Source organism: Hippocampus guttulatus, chromosome 18 (genome assembly GCF_054856545.1).
Source record: "Hippocampus guttulatus isolate MCC_2025c chromosome 18, RoL_Hgut_1.0, whole genome shotgun sequence".
NCBI classification, from domain to species: Eukaryota; Metazoa; Chordata; class Actinopteri; order Syngnathiformes; family Syngnathidae; genus Hippocampus; species Hippocampus guttulatus.
In genome coordinates, this window is record NC_141278.1 from 6,797,018 (window position 1) to 6,817,634 (window position 20,617).

The window sequence follows — 20,617 nt, forward strand, 5'->3', positions numbered from 1 at the left end:
ATAAAATATATAAAAATATATAACATCTGAAGAGCCCTCCCCAAAAACTCTTTTTCACTGGTATGCTGCTTTTATTGTACCATTTCGAGCTTTTCGTTGGGTTTGAGCGGTTGAAAAAAATCTGGAAAACGTTGGCGTTCCTCAACTTTTGACTTGTAGTGTATCATTGACAAAGGAGCAACAAGTCCATATATTAAAACGGCGAGGGCAAAAGTTAAACGTCTTCAGAAAAATAAAACCAGAGGAAATTACAAACATTTGACAAATCTACGAAATAGAAAATGGAGATATTTTTGTTCCTTCCCACCACTGTCAATGTGCTCGTATCAGGGGAAAAACAAAGGTGAAAAAAAACCAAACAAACGTTTGATCCGGCCAGGAGCGCAGACATTACGCCTGAGTCATATCAGACTGCAACTTGTGGTTTCAGTGGAGGGTGTCATGCCCCTTGGCATCTCTCCAAACAACCTCCAAGCTTTTTCAATTAGATGATTTGCACATGCGGAACACTCCGGTTATGAATGGGTGCATCATTCCAAGTCCCGCCTCTTCCGCTTTCGGCCGGACCAATCAGCGGCCGGGCTGAGCGTGAATGGGACGTCACGACAGTTGCAGTCGTGTCGCGATTGGAATGTTAGCGACTAACAAACGGAACAACTGAGCAGTCGGAAATTGGTCACTTGGACTGAGGAATTCCGTCTTTTTATTGTTGGAGGAGGGGGGGGGGCGAGGTTTCCGTGCATCAGCGCTTTGCTAGGTCAGCCTTTTCCCTGGCGAGCGGAGAACTTAACAGCGCCGCAGCTGAGCTCCGTTTTTCTATCAGCGCATCTCGGTCGACGGCTGAAGCTTGTTGGAGATCCAAAAAAAGGAGCAATGCCAGGATTCGTCAGGTTACGATCGTGCCGCTGAACTGCTCCTGTCGTGCAGCGTCATCTCTTCTCGAGTCTACCTTTCCGGGGAACCATGGAGTGATTCGGGAGGGGGTGGAAAAAAAAAAGAAGAAAAAAAAGAAGACCCAGCAACGAACCACGCCGAGGCGTTCGGGACGGAGCGCGGCGGCAACGCTGACTACGCTTCTCCAGTCTCGCTGAATGTATGAGATCGAGTTAAGCAAGCAGTCAACCTACCCGCGTAAGGGGACCCACCGGGACCCCTCGCTGCTGTTTACCCGGTAGGGAGCGACTTCCCAGACGGGCACTTTTCCTTTTTGCAAAGCTCTGAATGACAGTGAGGGGAAGCGCCGCGGAAGAGCTCGCGACCCGCCGGGTTCGGGCGGCACTCGTCTTTTTAGGCGCAGCCAAGACCCTTCGACATGCTGGAACTCTTCAGACGCGAGAGAAACGGAGCGGACTTTTAAAATCGCCCACATGCGCTGTATCAATCGCTGGATTTGGGAACCGAATTCGCAGAAGGGGGGTTGGGGATCCTTGGAGGAGGCAGCCGGAGGATGGAGCCGTGTAAGCGGGATTGCTGAGAGCCTAACTTGCGGCCACTTTGCCGTTCTTGTTCCGAAGCAAGTCGCATCTGTTCCCCGGACACATGCAGGCCAAAAAACGTTACCTGATCCTGCTTTCGGCCGGCGCTTGCCTGGCCCTTCTCTACCTCGGAGCGGTTCCGCTTCAAACGACGAGCAGGCACCGGCATGAAAGCAGACGCCACGGGTACCGACCCGATCACCCGTGGCCTCACTTCTCGGACCGTTTACACCCATTCGCGCCCTGGGATCAGACTGAAAGCGAGGAGTATAACGTGCACGCATCGGTGAGGCATGCCCGGGACGTCAACACGAGTGTTTACAAAGGCAAACGCTGCAGGATGGAGTCATGCTTTGACTTTTCTCGGTGTAAAAAGAATGCATTCAAAGTTTATGTTTACCCGCAGCAGAAGGGGGAGAAGATCTCGGAGAGTTATCAGAACATTTTGTCCACTATTGAAGGCTCCAGGTTTTACACTTCGGACCCCGGTCAGGCGTGTTTGTTTGTGCTGAGTTTGGACACCCTTGACCGGGACCAGCTGTCTCCGCAGTACGTCCACAATCTGAAGACCAAGATCCAGAACTTGCCTCTGTGGAACAATGGCAGGAACCATCTTATATTTAATTTATATTCCGGGACGTGGCCGGACTACACGGAAGACTTGGGCTTCGACATCGGCCAAGCGATGCTGGCCAAGGCCAGTATCGGCACCGAGAACTTCAGACCCAACTTTGACGTTTCCATCCCTCTTTACCCCAAGGAGCACCCGAGGACCGGCGGCGAGAGGGGATTCCTGAAATTCAACTCCATCCCACCTTTTCGAAAGTACATGCTCGTCTTCAAGGGGAAGCGCTACCTGACCGGTATCGGTTCGGACACCAGGAATGCCTTATATCATGTGCACAATGCGGAGGATGTGGTGCTGCTCACCACCTGCAAGCACGGCAAAGACTGGCAGAAGCACAAGGACGCGCGCTGTGACAAGGACAACGCAGAGTATGACAGGTAAACCGAGAGTTGTCACTTCATGTTTACGGTGGCTCGTTTGTCTCATAGTTCGCAGTGTCAGACCCCGTTCTGTTTTTTTTTTTTTTTCACCATCAAATTTAAGTGCATTTATCACACTCGTCAAAACAAAAACGGGAAATCTGTCAAAAACCAGATGTGGTTGGGGAAGGGGGAAAGACAAGTGTTTAAATTTGCGCCGGAAAGACGTTTCAGCCATTTTTTAATTAAAGCTGTCACTTTAGAAACCAGCGTCTCGATCAATACATTTGACAACAAAATCAGATTGTAAAAGGGGAAGTTGTCATTCTCACCCACTCCGGGTAATATGAAACTGTAAAATACAGTAATCCCTCGTTATCGCGGTTAATGGGGACCAAAACCACCCGCGATATACGAAAACCCGCGAAGTAGCGACCAATTAACACGCATACAGTATATATAAAAAATGCCCCACATGGGCCTTTGCGCTTGAGCAGAGCGCACTAACACACATATGCACGCACACACACACACAGGCCAGCGATCCTGCAGGCATGCAGCAGAGGTGTTTATGATTAGTCAATTAAGGTTGTTTAGACAATTAAGGATGGAGAGACCTGCTTTGGTTCTGATAAGTCTCTCTCTCTCTTTCGCTCAGCAACACACATACACTCGCCTGCGCGCCCATGTTGTGAACGCATGGACCTTCCGCGCTTGAGCAGAGTGCTCACACATTAGCACGCATAGTAAACAACACTTAGACACTGATTTTTGCGGACTTAAAAAAAAAAAATATATATATATATATATATATATATATATATATTTTTTTTATGAATGTTTGAAAAAATCCGTGATGCACCGAAGCCGCGATAAACGAACCGCGAAATAGCGAGGGATCACTGTAACTCTTCCAACTTAATTAGCGCCCCCCCCCCCTTTTCTTCCCGACATCAGCATCCTTCTGTGGTTGGGGGGAGTCTGGTATGTGTGCGTGTGAACATGTTGGACTCAGTCGTGAAAGTATTTAGCACAAAGTAAATCACTCGTGCTTTTTCGTTTGATAGTGTCGTCTTTTCCAGTCGGGCCCCGGTCTTAGTTGATTATATGTCTAGGTGATAATGATTCCCGACAGCTGTTGTATTTTGGGTGCAGGAGGGTTGGATTGTGAGTGGGGGGGGGGGGGGGGTGTTTTGCAGGAGGAGCGGCGCTGTCAAGCGCCCCTTGTCTGCAAGACCTCGGTTTGATCTGCATTTATCAATCTGGGGATCCTCCGCCCTTTTTAAGGCCTGGATAAACTCAGGCCAGTGATAACATCACTTGCCTGACGTCGTGCCTTGTGGGCGTGCACACGCGCACTCCGTCAAGGTTCAGGGGAAAAAAGTTGAGAAAGTATTGGAAAAGGGTCGTCTTGGAATCACAAATAACGATTTCGGCATTTCATTCTGGGGCAAAAAAAAAAATAGGACTGAAATTCCGGAGTGTGAGCCAGACATAAGCTTGGAAGCAATGAAAGCCGCAGCTTTGAATTGGCGGCCGCATTAAAGGGACAGCTGAGGTGGTTTTGTAGATATTTACGTAATACGCTAGTGTGGCTGAGAAACTTTTTTTTTTTTTTTGCCGCACACCATAATGGTATCGAGGCATCCCATGAGGTGTTCGGATCTGTGTAAACATGCTAAGTGGCACAATGGTGGGAGCGTTTGCTTGCTGTGCCGTTGTCGGAGCTCTGTGTTTGGATGGTAAGTCGGCAGGAAGGGGAAAAAAAATCCTGTCCATACATGTTGGACTTAAGAGAGAGTTGAGTCATGTTCCCAACAAGCAGAGAAGTTTCCGATGTCTAAAGTCGGTGAAGGACACCAATCATAGAAATAATGGCTCCCGGCCCACCCATCTGTTTGCTAAATGGTGTGGCACCTTCAAAGTTAGAGCAGCGCGAGACTCGGGACTGTTCACTGATTGGTCAGGGGGAAAAAAAAGTGACTTTAAGGGTAATGTCAGGGGTGGAGCTACGTGGCTAGCATCGAGGGGGTAATTCCGATTTTTGTGTTGTGTTAATTAAGACGGTTTGTTTACGTTTGCACCTTTTGGGCGGAATCGATATGTCATCTTCTGGCCGTTTCTTAGTGAGCCGCGGGGTCACCCTGGTCACCTCACTGAAGATGTTCTACCTCCGCACGCCATTGAAGTTGATGAATTACATTTCTGCATCGTCAAAGCCTTAAAGCACGAGTGCCCATTATGTCGATCGCGATCGACAGGTAGATCGCGGACTGATCCCGAGTCGATCGCGAGGGGTGGAGAGGAGAAAAAAACAAACAAACAAGCATTTGTGTTTCTTTGTGCATGTTAGTAATATTTTTGTGTGTGTTAATGTACACTGCATGTTCATCATCCTATCAGTCTCATTTTCCCAAAAAGTATTTAAAAAAATAAAATAAAATAAAGCAGGGCAAATCTTTAACCTACGATGCCGCGTGAACTGCGTCACCGAAAGTTGTTGGCGCTCAGCAGTCCGCAATTGCAGCTTGTGATCAGAGCTGTTGCGCTATATCTTTTATCGTTCTCGTTATTCTCATTCAGAGTTTGTTTCGTGTACAGTTGACCGAGGGCACGGGCAAAGAATCGGAATCTGGAGGGCCGAGGGAAGCATTTTAAAACGGTACGTGTGAGCTACGATGGTTAACGGGCTGCTAAAAGTGCGTCACATGCCTCCGTGTCAGGCTGTTGCTCATCATGGCGTGCGTGCGTCGATCGCGGGAGGTTGCTTGATCGAAAAGTCAATCTTGGGTCCAAAAGGTTTGGGCACCCCTGCTTTCGGGTCTCCCGGGAAGACACTTTAGCCGTTTCCTCTTTTCTGTTCGACGATAATGTCGCGTTTTCGCCGTTTCGATTTGTTCAACTGTGTTGGGCTAGCATGATGTGAGGCTATTTACGTAGCTAACAAAGCAACCGATGTGCACGTGAAATCCAGGAGATGTTCAGTGGCAAATTGAACCGTGCTGCTTGAAGGAACGTGCGGTAAATGACTCATGGAACTTGATCTGAGCTCCAAAACCTCCTATTCTTCTTCGCAGCCTAGCCTGTCACGCGTCAGGAAGAGCTCCTAGCCCAGAGCGCACAAGCGCGCAGTTGTCACTCCATACATTGTCTTTTTCCCATCCTCTCTCAAACAATCACATATGCTTGTTCCCCCTCTCCGCCTTTGGATCATCGAATGATCCGATTGGTGAGTCATAAAGTGAATTGAATCTTTTGGGCGGATGGATTCATCTGAATCTGGCAAACGTTTGCATGGAGTGCAGCTGGCGGTGAATTTATTTTTATAAGTCTCCTGCGAGTTTTTCCATCTCAATTGCGGCAACAATGTCCTGCTCGACTGCTGTTTCCATTCAAAACTGAATTAAGCCAATTGCTGCTTTTATAGTTTTATGCCGTGTGCACCCCCCCCCCCCACCCCCACACACACTTGTTTCAGAAATCTTTGCATTGCTTGTGGTTACATTTCATTAGCGCCAAGTATTTCTTGCCAGTGCAGTTAACATGCAGCCCAGTACTTTTTGTAACTATCTTTTGTATTTCCTGTTTTTTTTGGGGGGTCGGTTGCGTGAATTGAATCAACCAAAGCTTTCCGTTTGAATGTGACCTAAACTCGCTTGGTCGTCAGCCCACCCGGTGCAGGAACCTTGACACGGCCTTCTTAAGTCAAATAGATTTTTTTTTTTTTATAGCGCATCCAACAGCCTGCGGGTGAGGAGGCCAACGCCGTGCAAAGATGCTGCCTCGCAGACTCGGGGGGGGGGGGGGGGTGACTGCACGCACCCGTCCAAACAGCTGTTCGTTGTTGACGAGAGAGCTCGGACTATATACGTGGCTCTATATTTGACTGCGGCTTGATTCCCCGTCGCTGGCGTAAAGACGGAGGGAGTGAAATGTATAGTCTGAACTGAACACGTGCTGTACATTTGCGCTTTGCGATCCTTTTTGCAGCAGCAGTAACGACACATGCTTGACCATACCGGCACCATCCCCCCCCCCCCCCCCCCCCCCCCGCTGACCTTTGAAAACGTCTGCTGGATCAGACACGCCCCAAAACGACGCAAAAAAAAAAAAGAGATTTTCTCCAAAACACTCCCCACGGATGCTCGCGATGTGCGCGCAAGGCGCGAATCAAGTTTTGGACGTTTGGGTCATAAATAACCGCACACACCCTCTTGATCATCGAGCCTGCTCGCAGATTCTCGCAAGCTACCAATTGCACAGGTGGTCGTAAATGAGCACGGACGGGCGGGCTCGCCGTGAAAAAACAAAACAAAACAAAATTTAAAGTGTGACCGTGCAGGAAATCCACTCACGCCGGGGAAGCGATGCGAAAAACGTTCTGGCTTCGACTGCTTTCAAGTCGCCGATTATGCATCTCGTCTGTTATGATATGACTTGCGTCCGCCGCATCGGCGGGGCATTGAGTCGAGCAGCCCTCGAGAACCGGTGATTAAATTCAACCCCCCCACCTCCCCCCTTTAAAATGTCTCGAGGCTTCGACAGTAATTACGCGTCTACACGTGTTCATTATTCTTCGTACGGCGGCATATGCACTTCATTTTTATCGGACACATTGGCCCTACATTAATTACGAGTCCCCTTGTACGCAGCTGTTTTGGGAATGCTTTGCTACTCCCTGCAAAAGGTCCCTAAAACGGAAAGATTTGTAAAAGTTGCATAAATTAAATGGCCGTGGATGCGGCAACGGTGCCATTTCAATGTCTGTGAGTGAGACGAGCAACGCACTTGAAGTGGCCTGAGGTGCCATGTCGTCACATGAGAGGCTTAGGCCACATTTAAATGTGTGATAATACAGTTAGGAGCACATGCCGTCGAACATGCTGTAAGTGAAACTAATGCCATGTTCAAGGGGGAGGGTTATAAAAATTTTGGTGAAAGTAAAGCACAATTGCAAGAAGGCAATGACAAAAAATAAAATAAAATGCCAAGCGCTCGCGTTCGATCTAAGAACAGTGGCGCGTTCCTAATTGCTTTGCGAGCGTTTTAAACTTGAATTATCTTTGCGCGACTTGAAAGGCTGCCGCGATCGTGGCCGCGTGAGGTTACGAGAAAAGTGAATAAAAAGGAGACGTTTCGAGAATGGAAATGTCAAGAGGGAATTTGTGTAGTGGCAAAAGCGAGTGAGATATGACGGATACTTTGGCTCACATAGTTGGAGTGGGTTGAGAAATTGGCCCAGAAAACGGCGCATTGAATTTGTTCCCATTAGGTGGCAATAACAGGAACACAAACCTGCTTGTTTTATGACGGCGGTTTCATCAGCAAAAGAAAAAAAAGTTATTGCTCAAGGGAAATCCTCTCCAAAGTGCTTATGTGACGCTTATTTCGCTCTCCTCAATTCCGTCACTCTCACATTTGCCTCGCTTTCGCCTTCTTTGTCAAGACTATGTCCGAGCATGTTTGACGTTTGCCTTGCATGTCGTCTCCAAACGATAAATCAGGCTTGATTTTTTTAATTTTTTTTTCTTTGTGTGAAAATGCTGCGCCCACCTGAATGTCAGTACCACGTTTTCCGATCGTGGCGCCCCCCCCCCCACCCCCCTTGCTCGGAGATGTGGAATGACGAGCGAGAAGCACGCAATCGTGTTGCTCCCTCTCTGCCTGGCAGGAGAGAATGTCACTCCGCTCGGGCTCCCGATGTTTGTTTTTCCTGTTGTCAGATTAATAAATCATGAATATTTCATGACTGCCTGGTCCCCCTTAGATAGCGCATCACCTTGTGACGGAGAATGTTAATGATGCACCGTATAGTTAGTTTGAGCATGTCGCATGCAGCCTCATTAGGACCCTTTGATATGTGTGTGTGTGTGTGTTGAAAAGCTGCATGCTATTTTATCGTATTTGACATATTCCTTTAAAGGGGAAGTCAGCACCCAAATATGATCTCTGCGCCTCTAGTAGTCTAAACGGGGGCATTCTGATTAATATTACGCGTGTGGAGTATGAGTTAAGCAACAAAAAAATCCACCCGTTTTAGTCCATCACAGGGGGCGGCCATTTTGCCACTTTCTGATGACATCACGGCTGAGCCCTGGGAACCTGTGATGTCATTTTCAGTCGACAGCAAGTGGCAAAATGGCCGCCCCACGAGGGAAAAAAAAAAGAGATTTTCCTGCTCATCTTCCATAAATGCAGTATTAATCAGAATGCTGTTTTTAGACTTAAAAAATATTCTTGTCAAGAAATTTGGGGTTTTGAGTCCCCGCAAAGTTTTTTTGTTGTTCATGGTGCTGGAAAGCTGTTTCATCCTAATTGATTATTATCTGGCCAGGTCCTTGTATGCCACCAAACAAAAACATTAGAATTGATTACGCTGGCCCTGTATGTAATATTTTTGTCCTGCTCCAAAAGTTTTGTTGACTAATAAAATGAATCTCTCCTGGATTCAAATCAATGATGGACCAACTTGTGAATGATGTTACCAATTATGGTCCAGCGCCACATGTAGACATTGACGATAACATTAGTCAGATATAGTTTTCTTCTTATTCAAATATCTAAATTAGCTTTTAATGCAAAAAACATTGTAAGGAGAACTGAAATTGAAATGCCGGGGCGTTTTGAGATTCTCATATTGGAAGTATGTCTTCCTCATCTCTCTGCCAATTTGTCAGAAGTTGTTTTTCCATTAGAATACTTGCCCTTGGTGATGTTTAGAATTCCAAAGTGAAATTGCAGAATCAAACAGAATGAACAGGCAACAGCAACCAATGTTTGCCCTTGGTGCATATAGTTAATATTTACCCCAAAAAACGCAAGACAGCAGCCATGATGCGTCTTTAGAGATGGAGCTAGCAAGTGTTCCAAAATGTTGTTGGTTTGGTCTCTCCTTAGGGGTGTTCACACGGCACACATTTGCACCGATGTATTTTGTTGCGATATATCTTACACCGGTGTAAATTTTGTGGAGCGTTCATACATAAAGCTACTTAGCAGCTTCTCTTTAGTAAGTGCAGCCCCACTTGCGTTGATACGGCAGTTTCTGCGGCCGTGCAATACGATAGTAATAATACGGAAATAAAACATGCGCATGCGTAAAGTGTATTTCCTTTCCCCGCCTCGTTTGTGACATATTGAAAAACCATTCTTTATACTTCTCCAGACAAATCAACGCTGTGGTCTATCGGACACCATAAAAAGATGCGAGAGAGAAAGGAAAGAAGTGCAAAATACCCAGGATGCAAGTTATGCAATACCCGTATGGAATCAACTCTTCCCACGCGTAGCCAGTCTACCCCTGTAGCGTTGACACGTCCCATTTTATATCGGTGCTGCCCCGCAAACTAGCATTTTCTCCGGAGTAAATTTTTAAACCACCTCCTGAGCAGGGTTGAATTTGCTCCGGTTTAAGCAGTTTTCACGCGCTACACCGGTGTAACTTTGTACGTGTGAACGCTCTTCGGGGGGGGCCAGCTCCGGTGCTACACCGGAGTAAAAGTTGCCGTGTGAACACCCCTAATGACTCTACAAGATTTTGTAATATGCATATAACCTACTATCTGAAGTTTGTTGGAGTTAAATTGTTACATTTTTGTTATTTATTTATGTATGTATTTGCGTGTTTTTTTTTTTTTTTTTTTTTTTTTGTATTCTGCGCTGTGTTTTCCATCCATGTGCATGGACAGGCCGATGTTTGGGTCTTTGTTTTGCTACATTGGCCGTGTGAACACGTGTTTGTGTGTGTGTGTGTGTGTGTAAGTGCGCCCAGGACGACTGGGGTCACGACCCCGCTGTCTGTCCCCTTGCTCGGCGAGGACGGCAAAGCCCCACTCGGTGACCCACATTCATTGAGGGATTACCAGCGCAGCCAAGCCGCCTCTGGCCTCAAAGGTGCTTGCGGTTCTGTTGTGTCTGTGTGTGGGGGGTGGGGGGTGGGGGGTTGGGGGGTGTCAGAGCGGGGAAACAATTTGAGGGTGGAAGTGAACTCTGCTCCCACTAGTCTGTGGAAGACTTCATATTGCACCCCCCCCCCTACCTTACAGTTCTCCACTTGCGATGTTTCAAAATGATCTTTTTTTTTCATACATTTACAATCAATGAGAGAGTTGACAGAGCTCATTAGTCATAATTTGCTGACCGCATTTCATCTGGAAAAGAAAATTGGAAACACACTGTAACCGTGATGAAGACCAAGGCATCAGGGCTTCATTCCAGGACTGGCGTGGGGAGGGGGGGGGGGGGCTCTTCAGAGGAATGAATTAGCAGGAGACAGCCGCAGACGTGAACTCCTTGTCTTGTCTTTCAGCTCACGCTGATAACATGATATGGATCGGATGAAAACAGGCACAAGAGGAGTAGTTACTTTTTTGAAGCAGTCCCAAAAAAAAAAAAGGGGGTGAGAGAAAAGTAATGATCAGAAGAGACAGGTGATCAGCTCCCCATTAAAATCTCTCCCAGAAAGAGATTAAAAGACATGGCGTGGTTGCCGAGCAAAATGAGCTCCGAGTTCTGCCGTCTGTCTTCCCCCCCCCCCCCCTTTTCGAAAGACATCGTCTTAAAACGTCTCCACTTTCTCCCTGCGGAATTGGACACGCTAAGAAAGGGGCCACGTCGCTCCGAGTGCATATTTTGTTGAGTGTCAATCCAACATGCCAGCAAGTCCCATGGATCACCGCTGACATTCTCCCTAAGTCGCACCCCCCCCCCCCCCCGTGATTAAAACCAAACACATTTGCCGCACCTAAATGAGGATGTTTTGATTTTTCTGCCGCGGGACCGCTGGGTTCATCGCGTGAGAGGGTGAGGTGAGTTCGTGAGAGAAAGCGGGGGGGGGGGGGGGGGGGTGGGGGGGAGTCACCGCAGCTCCAAGGGGGGTTTGTGGCTCTTCCTGAGTGACTGCCACTGTGGAGTACCTGACCAGAATTATCTCATCAAAAGGGGGCAGTGGCCAGAAAAGATGGCCTACATCCAATTGGTTTGCCACAGGCGCAAGTTCTAAAACCTCCTTCAAAATAAGACCTTAAAGGCCTTGAAGTCTTTTTGCGAACCCCCCCCCCCCCTCCAAATGGCAGCTTTTATGGCCTCAGGAGACAATTTGGCATACATTTACCGACGGGCACATCAATGGCGGCGGGTCCTTGACGTCACTTCGCACGTTTGACCTCCTTCTCTCATTTCTCACCACCTCAAGAGTTGAAAAACAAACACGTGAGCCCTGTTGCTGGTATTCATATTCAAATCGCAATTGGCGGAAGAGGGGGAATCTGAGTCAGGTAACGGTGATGGGGGAGGGGGGGCCGGGGGGGGGGTTGAGTTGAAGAGGGTAATAGCTTCTTAAAAAAGCATTATGTCACTGAAGAATGTGCGCACGGCTCAAAGTTTAAGGGGCCGAGGCTTGAAGCAGAGAGAGTGTTTTGTTGGTGCAGATCGGGCTGCCTGGCAGGCTGATGGAGGGGCTATAGAGCCATTACCCCCCCCGGGGCTGGTTCTTCGTGCTTTATGACTCAGTTTGACTTCCACTCTCCGGGTGTAAACAGTTGCAATGGGGTCCTTTTGTGTTAAAAGTTTACTCTCTTTCTGAGGAAACACTTGCGCCTTGTTGACATCGCAGCCCTCCACCAAATGGCTCGGTGTCACGCCCTCTCCATCCGAAACTTTGGCTGGCGTTGCTTACTTTTTCCCCCTTTTTGCCTTTGGCTTTCCTGGGCCCCGTGCAAATCGACCCGCCCGACAATGGCCGCTCGCACATTGTCGGCCACCGAGCCGGGCTTTTTCGTTTGGCGGATTCCATCGCACTTCACGGATCGATGGATAAGTCAAAATAAACAAGGGGAGGAGGAAGGGGGTTGGCTGAATAAAGCATCTGGTCCCACAGAGGATAGCTTGGGTCCGTGATTGGCCTTAAAGAGGAAGGAAGTCTTTTTTTTTTTTTTTTTTGGCTTATCAGGGTTTTCCCAGTTGCCTTGGCAGCTTGTTCAGTGGTTCACTTGCAATGCGATTTATTCATGAGCTTGATGGGGCCTCCTTTTCAGAACATGCGGAAGGAATATGCGCTCATTTTAGGCTTGGGGGAGGGGGGGCAAAGTGTAGCCACTGGTGGGGACTCGGGATATTCAAAATTAACACCCACACTCCTCATGAGTCAATCCCGCTCTTCTGTTTTTTTTTTCTCGGCTCGCAATTTTACCTCGTCACGCCCCCCCCAGTCTAAAAGGCCCCCCACATAAACAAGCTCTCCATGTTGTATCGAGAAAAAAAAAAGATTCTCAAGACCCGGCTTTTTTTTTTTTTTTTTTTTTTAAGCAGAGCGTCTGCACGATTTCATGACATCACAGATGGAAACATTTTTCAGCGTATGAGTCATTTCCACTGTGGTTTGATATGTGGTGGCATTTCTTTTTTTTTTTTCTTCTCCCCCCCCCCCCCCACTCCTGAGTCCATCTTAAACGTTTCCACTTGTTTCTATCGGTGTCTCTTGATTCCAAAAGCTGCAAATTTCTTTGTGTTTGTAACGGCGTGTCCGTGGGTGTGAACTGCTGGCGTGTGTCTTAACGCTTTCCTGTCATCAAAGCAACGTAAACGATGCCAGGAAGGCTCTCTGATCATTCTTTAGTCAAAAGGTACCGAACAGACTCCCAGGAATGGTGTTGCATGTTGCCACGAAGACCCGAATACATGCCGGTGCCCATCTCGGAATTTATTTTTTACGTTCATGTGGGCGCCTCGGAGTGCGAGAGAGTGACACGCGACCAGCTTTGTTATCAAAGAAACTTGTTTGTCTTTCACACGGGCGTCAAGTGGCATCCAGAAGCCAGAAAAGTGAGGGTGGGTGGGGGGAAGAAGCACTTTGTTGATCCAAAAGTGTGTTGCTTTGTCGCAGCTGTCACCAGGACATGTCGTTTTGTCGAAACGTGCGGGGATGCGAAATCAGCGGCGGCAGAAAACATGTTCGGATCACAGAGATGTTCAAATAAATCGGTGTTCCATCCGAGAAAAAACCTCCTTCATCAAACCGCTGCCACGGGAAACGTCTGCAAATGTGGGATGGCCAAGGAGATGAAAAAACAATGTATGATGCGTTCACATGTGACGCTGCAATCATTCGAATGCATTTTTTATTTTATTTTTTTTGTCTTTCGTGGGTTAGTGACGGGAGTAGGATTTTCCGGTAGGATTCCTTATCGGCGTTATTGCGCCATTCATTTGCCAGTTGTGAAACTGTCAGGGTTCAATTCTTGTCATCCAAAAATGCTTTTAATTTGTGAAAGGTTTACTACATGACACGGTACATCTCAGGATTTATCATACACATGATAGTTCAGGATTCCTCACTGGTGGGGACTTCCCCGAGGATTTCACTTTTCGTCACATTTGGCAGCGAAAGCACCTTGAAATTCTCCTGACGTCAAATTCAGACATACCAAAAATGGCCAAATCGCTACAAATGAACGCCAAATGGCATCGGACTGCTGAGGAGCAACCTGTCTATGTTCCGCCCCGCGTTAGCTCAAATTAAGATGGCGCATAATTGCGTGACGACGAAGGCACCGCGTTGTACCCATTCCCGCTAATTGTATTTGTCAAAGCATTCTCGACTTGGTATTCTGCCCGGTTGTCTCCAGAGGTGCATTCATCCTCTCTGCGCACCGCCTGCTTTCCTGAACATTAATTTTCCTGCCCAGTCTCTGAATATGCTTATAGAAAGTGATTTAACTGACCTTCCCGTCTGAAGGAAAATGCCGTCATTCCTCACCTTGGAATGTGCTATTGCCTTTGATTTTTAAAAAGGAAAAGTAACTTTTCAAAATAAATAAAACCAACCATAATGTTAAGATGAGTGCATACGCTGTGGGTTTAAAAAAATCATCACACATCACTTCCTGACTGTCACAGGATTTTTTTAAGGAGGGGGGGGGTTGCTTATTTAGCCGGTGGTGGTTTGCAATGCGTGTTCAATGTCATTCCTTTTTATATTGAGGTAAAAGGTCAAATTCTCCAGAGATTATCCTGATGTGTGTGTGCATGTGTCAAAGGGAAGCCCTTCTGTTTGCTCGTCTGCGGTTTTCGGGAGTATCTGGTGACTTGGGAGTATTTGCCCACAGCGACGTAGCTCGCCGTCTCTAAAGAGACTTGTATCCCCTACCGTGGGATTGATGAATTTTCAGGGGAATCGGGAGAGCTTTTGCTCATAACTTCTGGTGATGCAGACTGTTGGCGAGTGTTTCAGGTTGAGTCGGGAAGTGTATGTATTTAGTTTTCAGGATTGCTTACACTGTAGCGGCAAGAGGACAGACAGAAATCCAGACAAGTATGTGCTAGGTTTACTCTACTGGCTTTGCGGGAATTTGCTTGCGTGCATGCGCTGGTGCTAGGCCAGTTTCTTTCCTTTTAACGAAGTAGGACTGATTCTCGACTTTTTTTTTTCCTTCCTCATCGAACGTCCTCTTTACGCCTTCGCGCAACTCGGGTCTTCCTCAGTATATCAACACAAGACTCAAGCCATCCGTCCTGTGTACTCAGCAGTGTGTTTTGGGTGGGAAAAAAAAATTCCAGCACAAACTGTGGTCACTCATGTGGAACCTCCTGAAGCTACAGAACATGAATAATGCATCAGCGTGCAGAGTCCTGATGTATTTTATTTTTTAATACTCCTACGAGCCTGTGTGGTCACACACACATTAGCTATGCATCCCTAGAGCAGTGCTTCTTTCATGTACGAAAAGGGCAGCCGGTGGACTTTACCTGCCGTATTTTACGCACCATTATGCCCACCGTAATAATAGGCGCAATGTCATTGAATGAGAGTATTTTAAAATGGGGGAAAAAATCTAACAAAAGGCGCACTGAGAGTGCTAATTTGATAGATTTTGCGCTGTTATGCTAGGTTCAGACCGGTGGAAAATGTCGATTAGCTTGCTTTTGTTCGCCGCGCAACTATACGGGGGCTGCTTCAAGCAGAGGAATCGATCCTTCGATAGACGGAATGAAAAAAAAAAAACAAGTCAGAACATCGCTCATCTATCTGGTGACTGACAGTTGCGCTATTGTGTTGGCTAATGCTAAATGCTAAATTGGTTGACCGCTCAACAGCCGCAAATGGGTCAATACGCTCATGATTATCCAACCGTTTTTGCTCGGCACCAAAAAAAAGATCAGGTCACTTTGGATCCCATGATTCTTAGACACAAAAGCAGGAAGTGGTTTTGAAAAATACTTGTCATAATTTTGCTCAACAACATGAAGGCATCAGATTTCTTTCTGCCTGTGACATGGGGGGAACATCTCCATTTGAATCTCTTCCAGCCTCTGCGAGCTACCTTACAGGCGTCTGTTTTGGGTTGAAGGCTGAGTGAATTTACTCGTGTGCGGAGCAGAGGCGATTCATTATTCACTAAATTGCATTTAACGTGGAGGATGGAGCGAGACCAAATGAGCCTCAAAGCCGGCGGTGTCCTTTTCTGGATGCTCATAAGCTTTTTGGAGGGACTGCGCGACGGCTTTTGGGAAAGACAACACACATTGCTTCCAAAAAAAAAAATTTTAAAAAAAAGAACAAAACAAAAAAAGCGGAGGCAAAGAGATCTGAGAACTCCGCCGCCATTTGACTTAGCCATAGCATCACTGAAGCCGCTTCATGTGCTGTGCCTATTCCATTTTAAATCACTCGACCTAAATAAATCAGAACCTCTCCTGCAGCTGCAGGAATTCCTCTTAATCTCCCCCCCCCCCCTTATGGATTCAGTATTTGAATTTGATGCAGACCCACAAGTGCACGGTTTGATGAGTTGTTTCCCCTTTGTTGATATTAGCGATATGATTGTGTGTCTCCACCGTAGCGACGATATCAAGAGTTTCTTTGGCGCATTTTACAGGCGTTTTAATGTATTTCATGCCAGTTTTATGCGGCGCAAGCAATGGCAGTGCCATGCATCATTTTTCATACAACATCTAGAATTGTGGGTGATTTGGGTAATAGATCGCACACAACACTGTTGCGAAATAGAATGTATTGTACACTTTATTTAGTATTTTTTATTTTCATTTTTTTTCCGGCTATCAAAGCGTGACCATGCATGACTGGGCGCCTTTGGGATGAATGAGAGCTAATATTGTTGGCACTTTCATCCGACGTCAGTGACCCCTGACCACACAAATGCTGGACGGATGGAAAAATACTCCCCCGGACAACATACTTCAAATTCTTGTCGAACATTTTCCCTGGAGAATGGAAGCAGCGGAAGCGGCAAAAGAGAGGCCAGCTCATATTTTCCATTTTAGTTCCCCCCCCCATGTAGCTGCTGCATGGTGGTAACCCCGAGAACGTCGGGTCTTGAATGCATTTTTTTTGTCCTTCTTCTCGGCCTAATTAATTATCGAAGCTTGGTTAGCACTCTTAACAACTTTGATGCATCGTTGACGTCCTGCAGGCGCTCTTTTGCCACCCGCTCATCCAACCCTGAAGCGCCGTCGCTTTCTCAAGGGTTCAACTCTGGTAACTCTTGTGTAAATGATTGTCTGCTCACGTTAGCCAACACGACCTTATCAAGGCCATAAGTGTCGCTCTGTTGCTCCCTATCAGTCTGTTATTGCATGGATGGATTTGAGCGCAAATGTATGCCAAACTCGTGTCGGCGGGAAGGAAGGTGGGGCTTGTGGGGGGGACCTTGACTGCAAAGGTCTTCTCTTGCACAGCTGCTCTCTTTCGACTGCTGGAACGCAGGCGGCCACCCACGGCAGTTTTGCAGATGTGTTTACATCTTCCTCCTTCTCTGTCACGGCGACGTTTATTAGTCTGGAAATTCATGCACTTTATTCAACATCTCACCGGGCCTCGTTTTCATACTGGGTTGCTGCGAGCCCGCATGCGATCCCATTGTCTCGACGCTGTGTCTACGATCCTTTTACGGAAACCTTTTAGCTCTGCGTAATAGCGCCATTGGTTTTTGCACTTTCAGAGAGATGTCAAAATTACCCATTGGGTGTTTTAAAAAAAAAATTTGCTTCTTAAAAAAAAATCAATGCCCCAAAACATGCCATCTCCAAATAGAACCTTGTGACCCAAACGACCTTGACACTTGAGCTGCTTTATGCCGGCGGGTGCTTTTATGTCTTGAACTGTTGCACAATGGCCATCATTCAAGCCCCCCCCCCCCCAGTGAGCACTCTGTGTGTAAAATCACAGTGACTTGGTAAAAATGGTTATTTTTCAAAATCATGCCGTCCCGTGAGGAGGACAGACTTGTAGCCTTGATTTCAGTTTCACCATACACCGTACTTCACCAATCATCACTCTCCCATCAATCCCCGCCCTTCGAAGTTGAAGTGAAAGTTTGATGGACTTGGACATTGGCGGTCAACAATTACGTAACGGGGAAAGAAAGTGCGTCATGGTTTTTGAAAGTGTTGAATGGCTCGAATGGTCATGCGGTGACCTGATGGAAGAACATTTGTGGCAGCAATTTAGCACATGGGTGCTTCCGCTGCAGGGGTTATTGTATCTGTCACGCACGGCTGCGACTGCGACGACACCCCCCCCCCCCCCCCCCACACACACACCCCTCCCTTCTTGTGCTTTCGGGCTGACCGGCTCCGCCGTAAACTCACTCGCTTCCAACAATAGAGCACAAAAATGAATCGGTGGGCAGACGCAGAGAAAGGAGACGGGGTGGGGGTGTGGGGGGGGGGGGGGGGGGGTGTCAACAGGAGAAATTAACGGGGTGACAAAGTGAGCCGAGGCTAGAGAGTGACAAACCGAGTGTTAGACTCGCAACGCTGCCGAGCGTGGGCCCAGTGGATGAAGCTGTGGCTCGAGCTGTGACCCAAACATAAACAGTTGAGTCAAGACACAAGGGGGGTGGTGGGGGTGGTGGTGGTGGTGGCGGGGTGGGGGGGGATAGCCAACGTGTGACCCTCGGTGACAGACAGTATCAAGATGGAGGCTGTCACGCCACAGTAGGTCGACGAGCACAACATCAACAAGTGCATTGGTGAACCCTCCCAAGTCCACAGAGACTCGTTCCGCTCCTGAGCAGAACGTCGAGACAAGCGGGCCCTGACTGAGCGTATAAATATGTATGCGCTGTATATACACGCGTGTGTGTAAGTGAGACAGTGTTTGAATAAAGCCACAGTGGTCAGCACTGACCAGTTGGTTTCCAGACCGCAGTCTTTGCCAGAATTTCTCTCTCTGAGCTTTTTCTCTGACTCGTTCAAGCCACTGTGACACCGTCACCCGGATTTATGAACTGGAAAGGAGTTGGCGTAATAAGCGGAACATCAATACAGTTCGCGAGCAAAGTGACAATGAAACAATGGGAGATGTTACCACAACAAAGAGAAGTTGATGGAAAGTGTTGAATTAAAGAACCTAGCTGTAGGATGTTAACTCATTCACTCCCAAAGACGTTTTTAAACGTCTTTTCAGACTTTTCAGAACATTGGCTGGTACTGAATGAGTTAAAATGCCACTAGTTTTTTTTGGTCTTTTAGCATTTCCCGAGGGGGTTAGTAAAGCTGGAACACACTGTACATTTGTGTACTTTCCCACAGAATTCAAGATTTGACCGGAAGGTTGAGTCATCGTTCCTTTGACAGGATGTGACTAAGACAACAGCAACCCCTCATTTAATCAAACCCATTCGACATTTAAAAATAAGTCAAAAAGCCATTTTGTCATTCATATTTTTCCATTGAAGGTCATGCCGATCCCCCCCCCCCCCCCCCCGAACCTCATCGAGAATTAGCGCCTCTTCTCAAAATGAAACCGGATGCTCATAAAATATTTCTTTTAAGACCAACGAAAGCGATATTTACTTGGGTTTTATTGGCGCTAAACCGCCAGTCGTTTGGCTGATTATAATAACAGAAAATAAAGGCGCTTGACTCTTTTAGCCGCCCTAATCAGCAGAGTCGAGCTGCTTTCACGGCTTTTATCCCTCAATCGCACACGAGATCCGTGGGAGGTATGAGCAAACAGCGTGGGGTCAAGCGGTGCCAGGGAAAAATTAGTTTGAGAGGAAAAAGCGAGGTGTGGACTTTGCCCTTATTGTTCACTCTTTCAAAGGATGTCCGCTGAGAAAGGAAATGAAGGGTGTGTGGCGGGATGGCGTGACAAGACAGCCGGAGTGTGGAATGGCATGGTAGAGGCGGGACCTGCCACATCAAGAGCCCTGACCCGCAAAGCAAGTCGAAGCGCTCTCATATTAATTAGATATGCACGTCATTGCCATTGTTCAGAATCTGTCCCTTCACATCTCTGGTACGGCGCTGGCGGCGAAATACCCCCGGAACGACGGACAAGTGTTATTCCTCCACATCCCCGTCGTCTCATTGAGTGAAGCTGGCAGCCTCCAAGAGCGGAAAGGAATTGGGGGGGAAAAAAAAAAAAAAATAAGAATGTAAGGTGGACCCCCCTCTCCTCCCCCGCACATCCCTCCAATTAATCCCCCCCTCGCACCCCCTCGTAAACACAATCCCTTTTGCTTTAGTAACCTCCCGGCTTTTCCCACTGCCAACCCCTTTCGCTGGCCCATCACTCACTGCGCCGGAAAATCCGAATCTCTTCAGTCAAGGATCAAAGCTCAAAGCTCAGCCCAGCCACCGTGTGAGAAGTCACATTCTTTGGCTGATCTGCAGAGACCTGCCATGCAGCTTGACAGCAGAAAAAGGCTGCAAGCGTTTGTCCGGGGGAGAAAATACATGTTCCTTTTTTTTCTTTCTTTTTTTTTTTTTTTTTTTTGCTGGCTTTCTGCACCCTAGAACAACCCTGGCCCCCATTTTGAGATTCCTTTTATACCATTAAGTGCGCATGCACAGACCAAGTGATATGCGGATGATGGGCTGGATGTGTGGGACCAGTCCTGGGATTATCTCGGATAGGATCACTCGGAATGAAGCGAATTTAACTTGACCTCTTGGGGCATGAGAGGAAATGGAATGTGGAAAAAGAAGTGAATCGACAGGAATTGGCAACGCTGAACGTTGATGTTCCGTGAAGGTAGCAGGGGGAAGTGCCCGCTTCAATTTATGAAGTCCTAAGCGGATCGCGACCAGACGTTAGTAGATTCCAGTAAATCAGAAGGAAGGGGAAAAACAAATTGCAATCCATTTTCAAACCGTGGTCAGGACTTCTGCGTGTGTTTTGTTAAAGGCTT

General features: G+C 47.4%; 1 protein-coding gene across 1 annotated transcript in view; it reads left to right on the plus strand.

Moving 5' to 3' along the window:
- Positions 1–621: 621 nt before the first annotated feature.
- ext1b (exostosin glycosyltransferase 1b) overlaps positions 622–20,617 on the plus strand; it is an 86,782-nt gene continuing 66,786 nt past the window's right edge. The window contains exon 1 of the mRNA XM_086136419.1: positions 622–2,480. Coding sequence (XP_085992545.1) covers positions 1,540–2,480 — 941 coding nt within the window. The 5' untranslated portion in view covers positions 622–1,539. The remainder of the gene's footprint in view (positions 2,481–20,617) is intronic.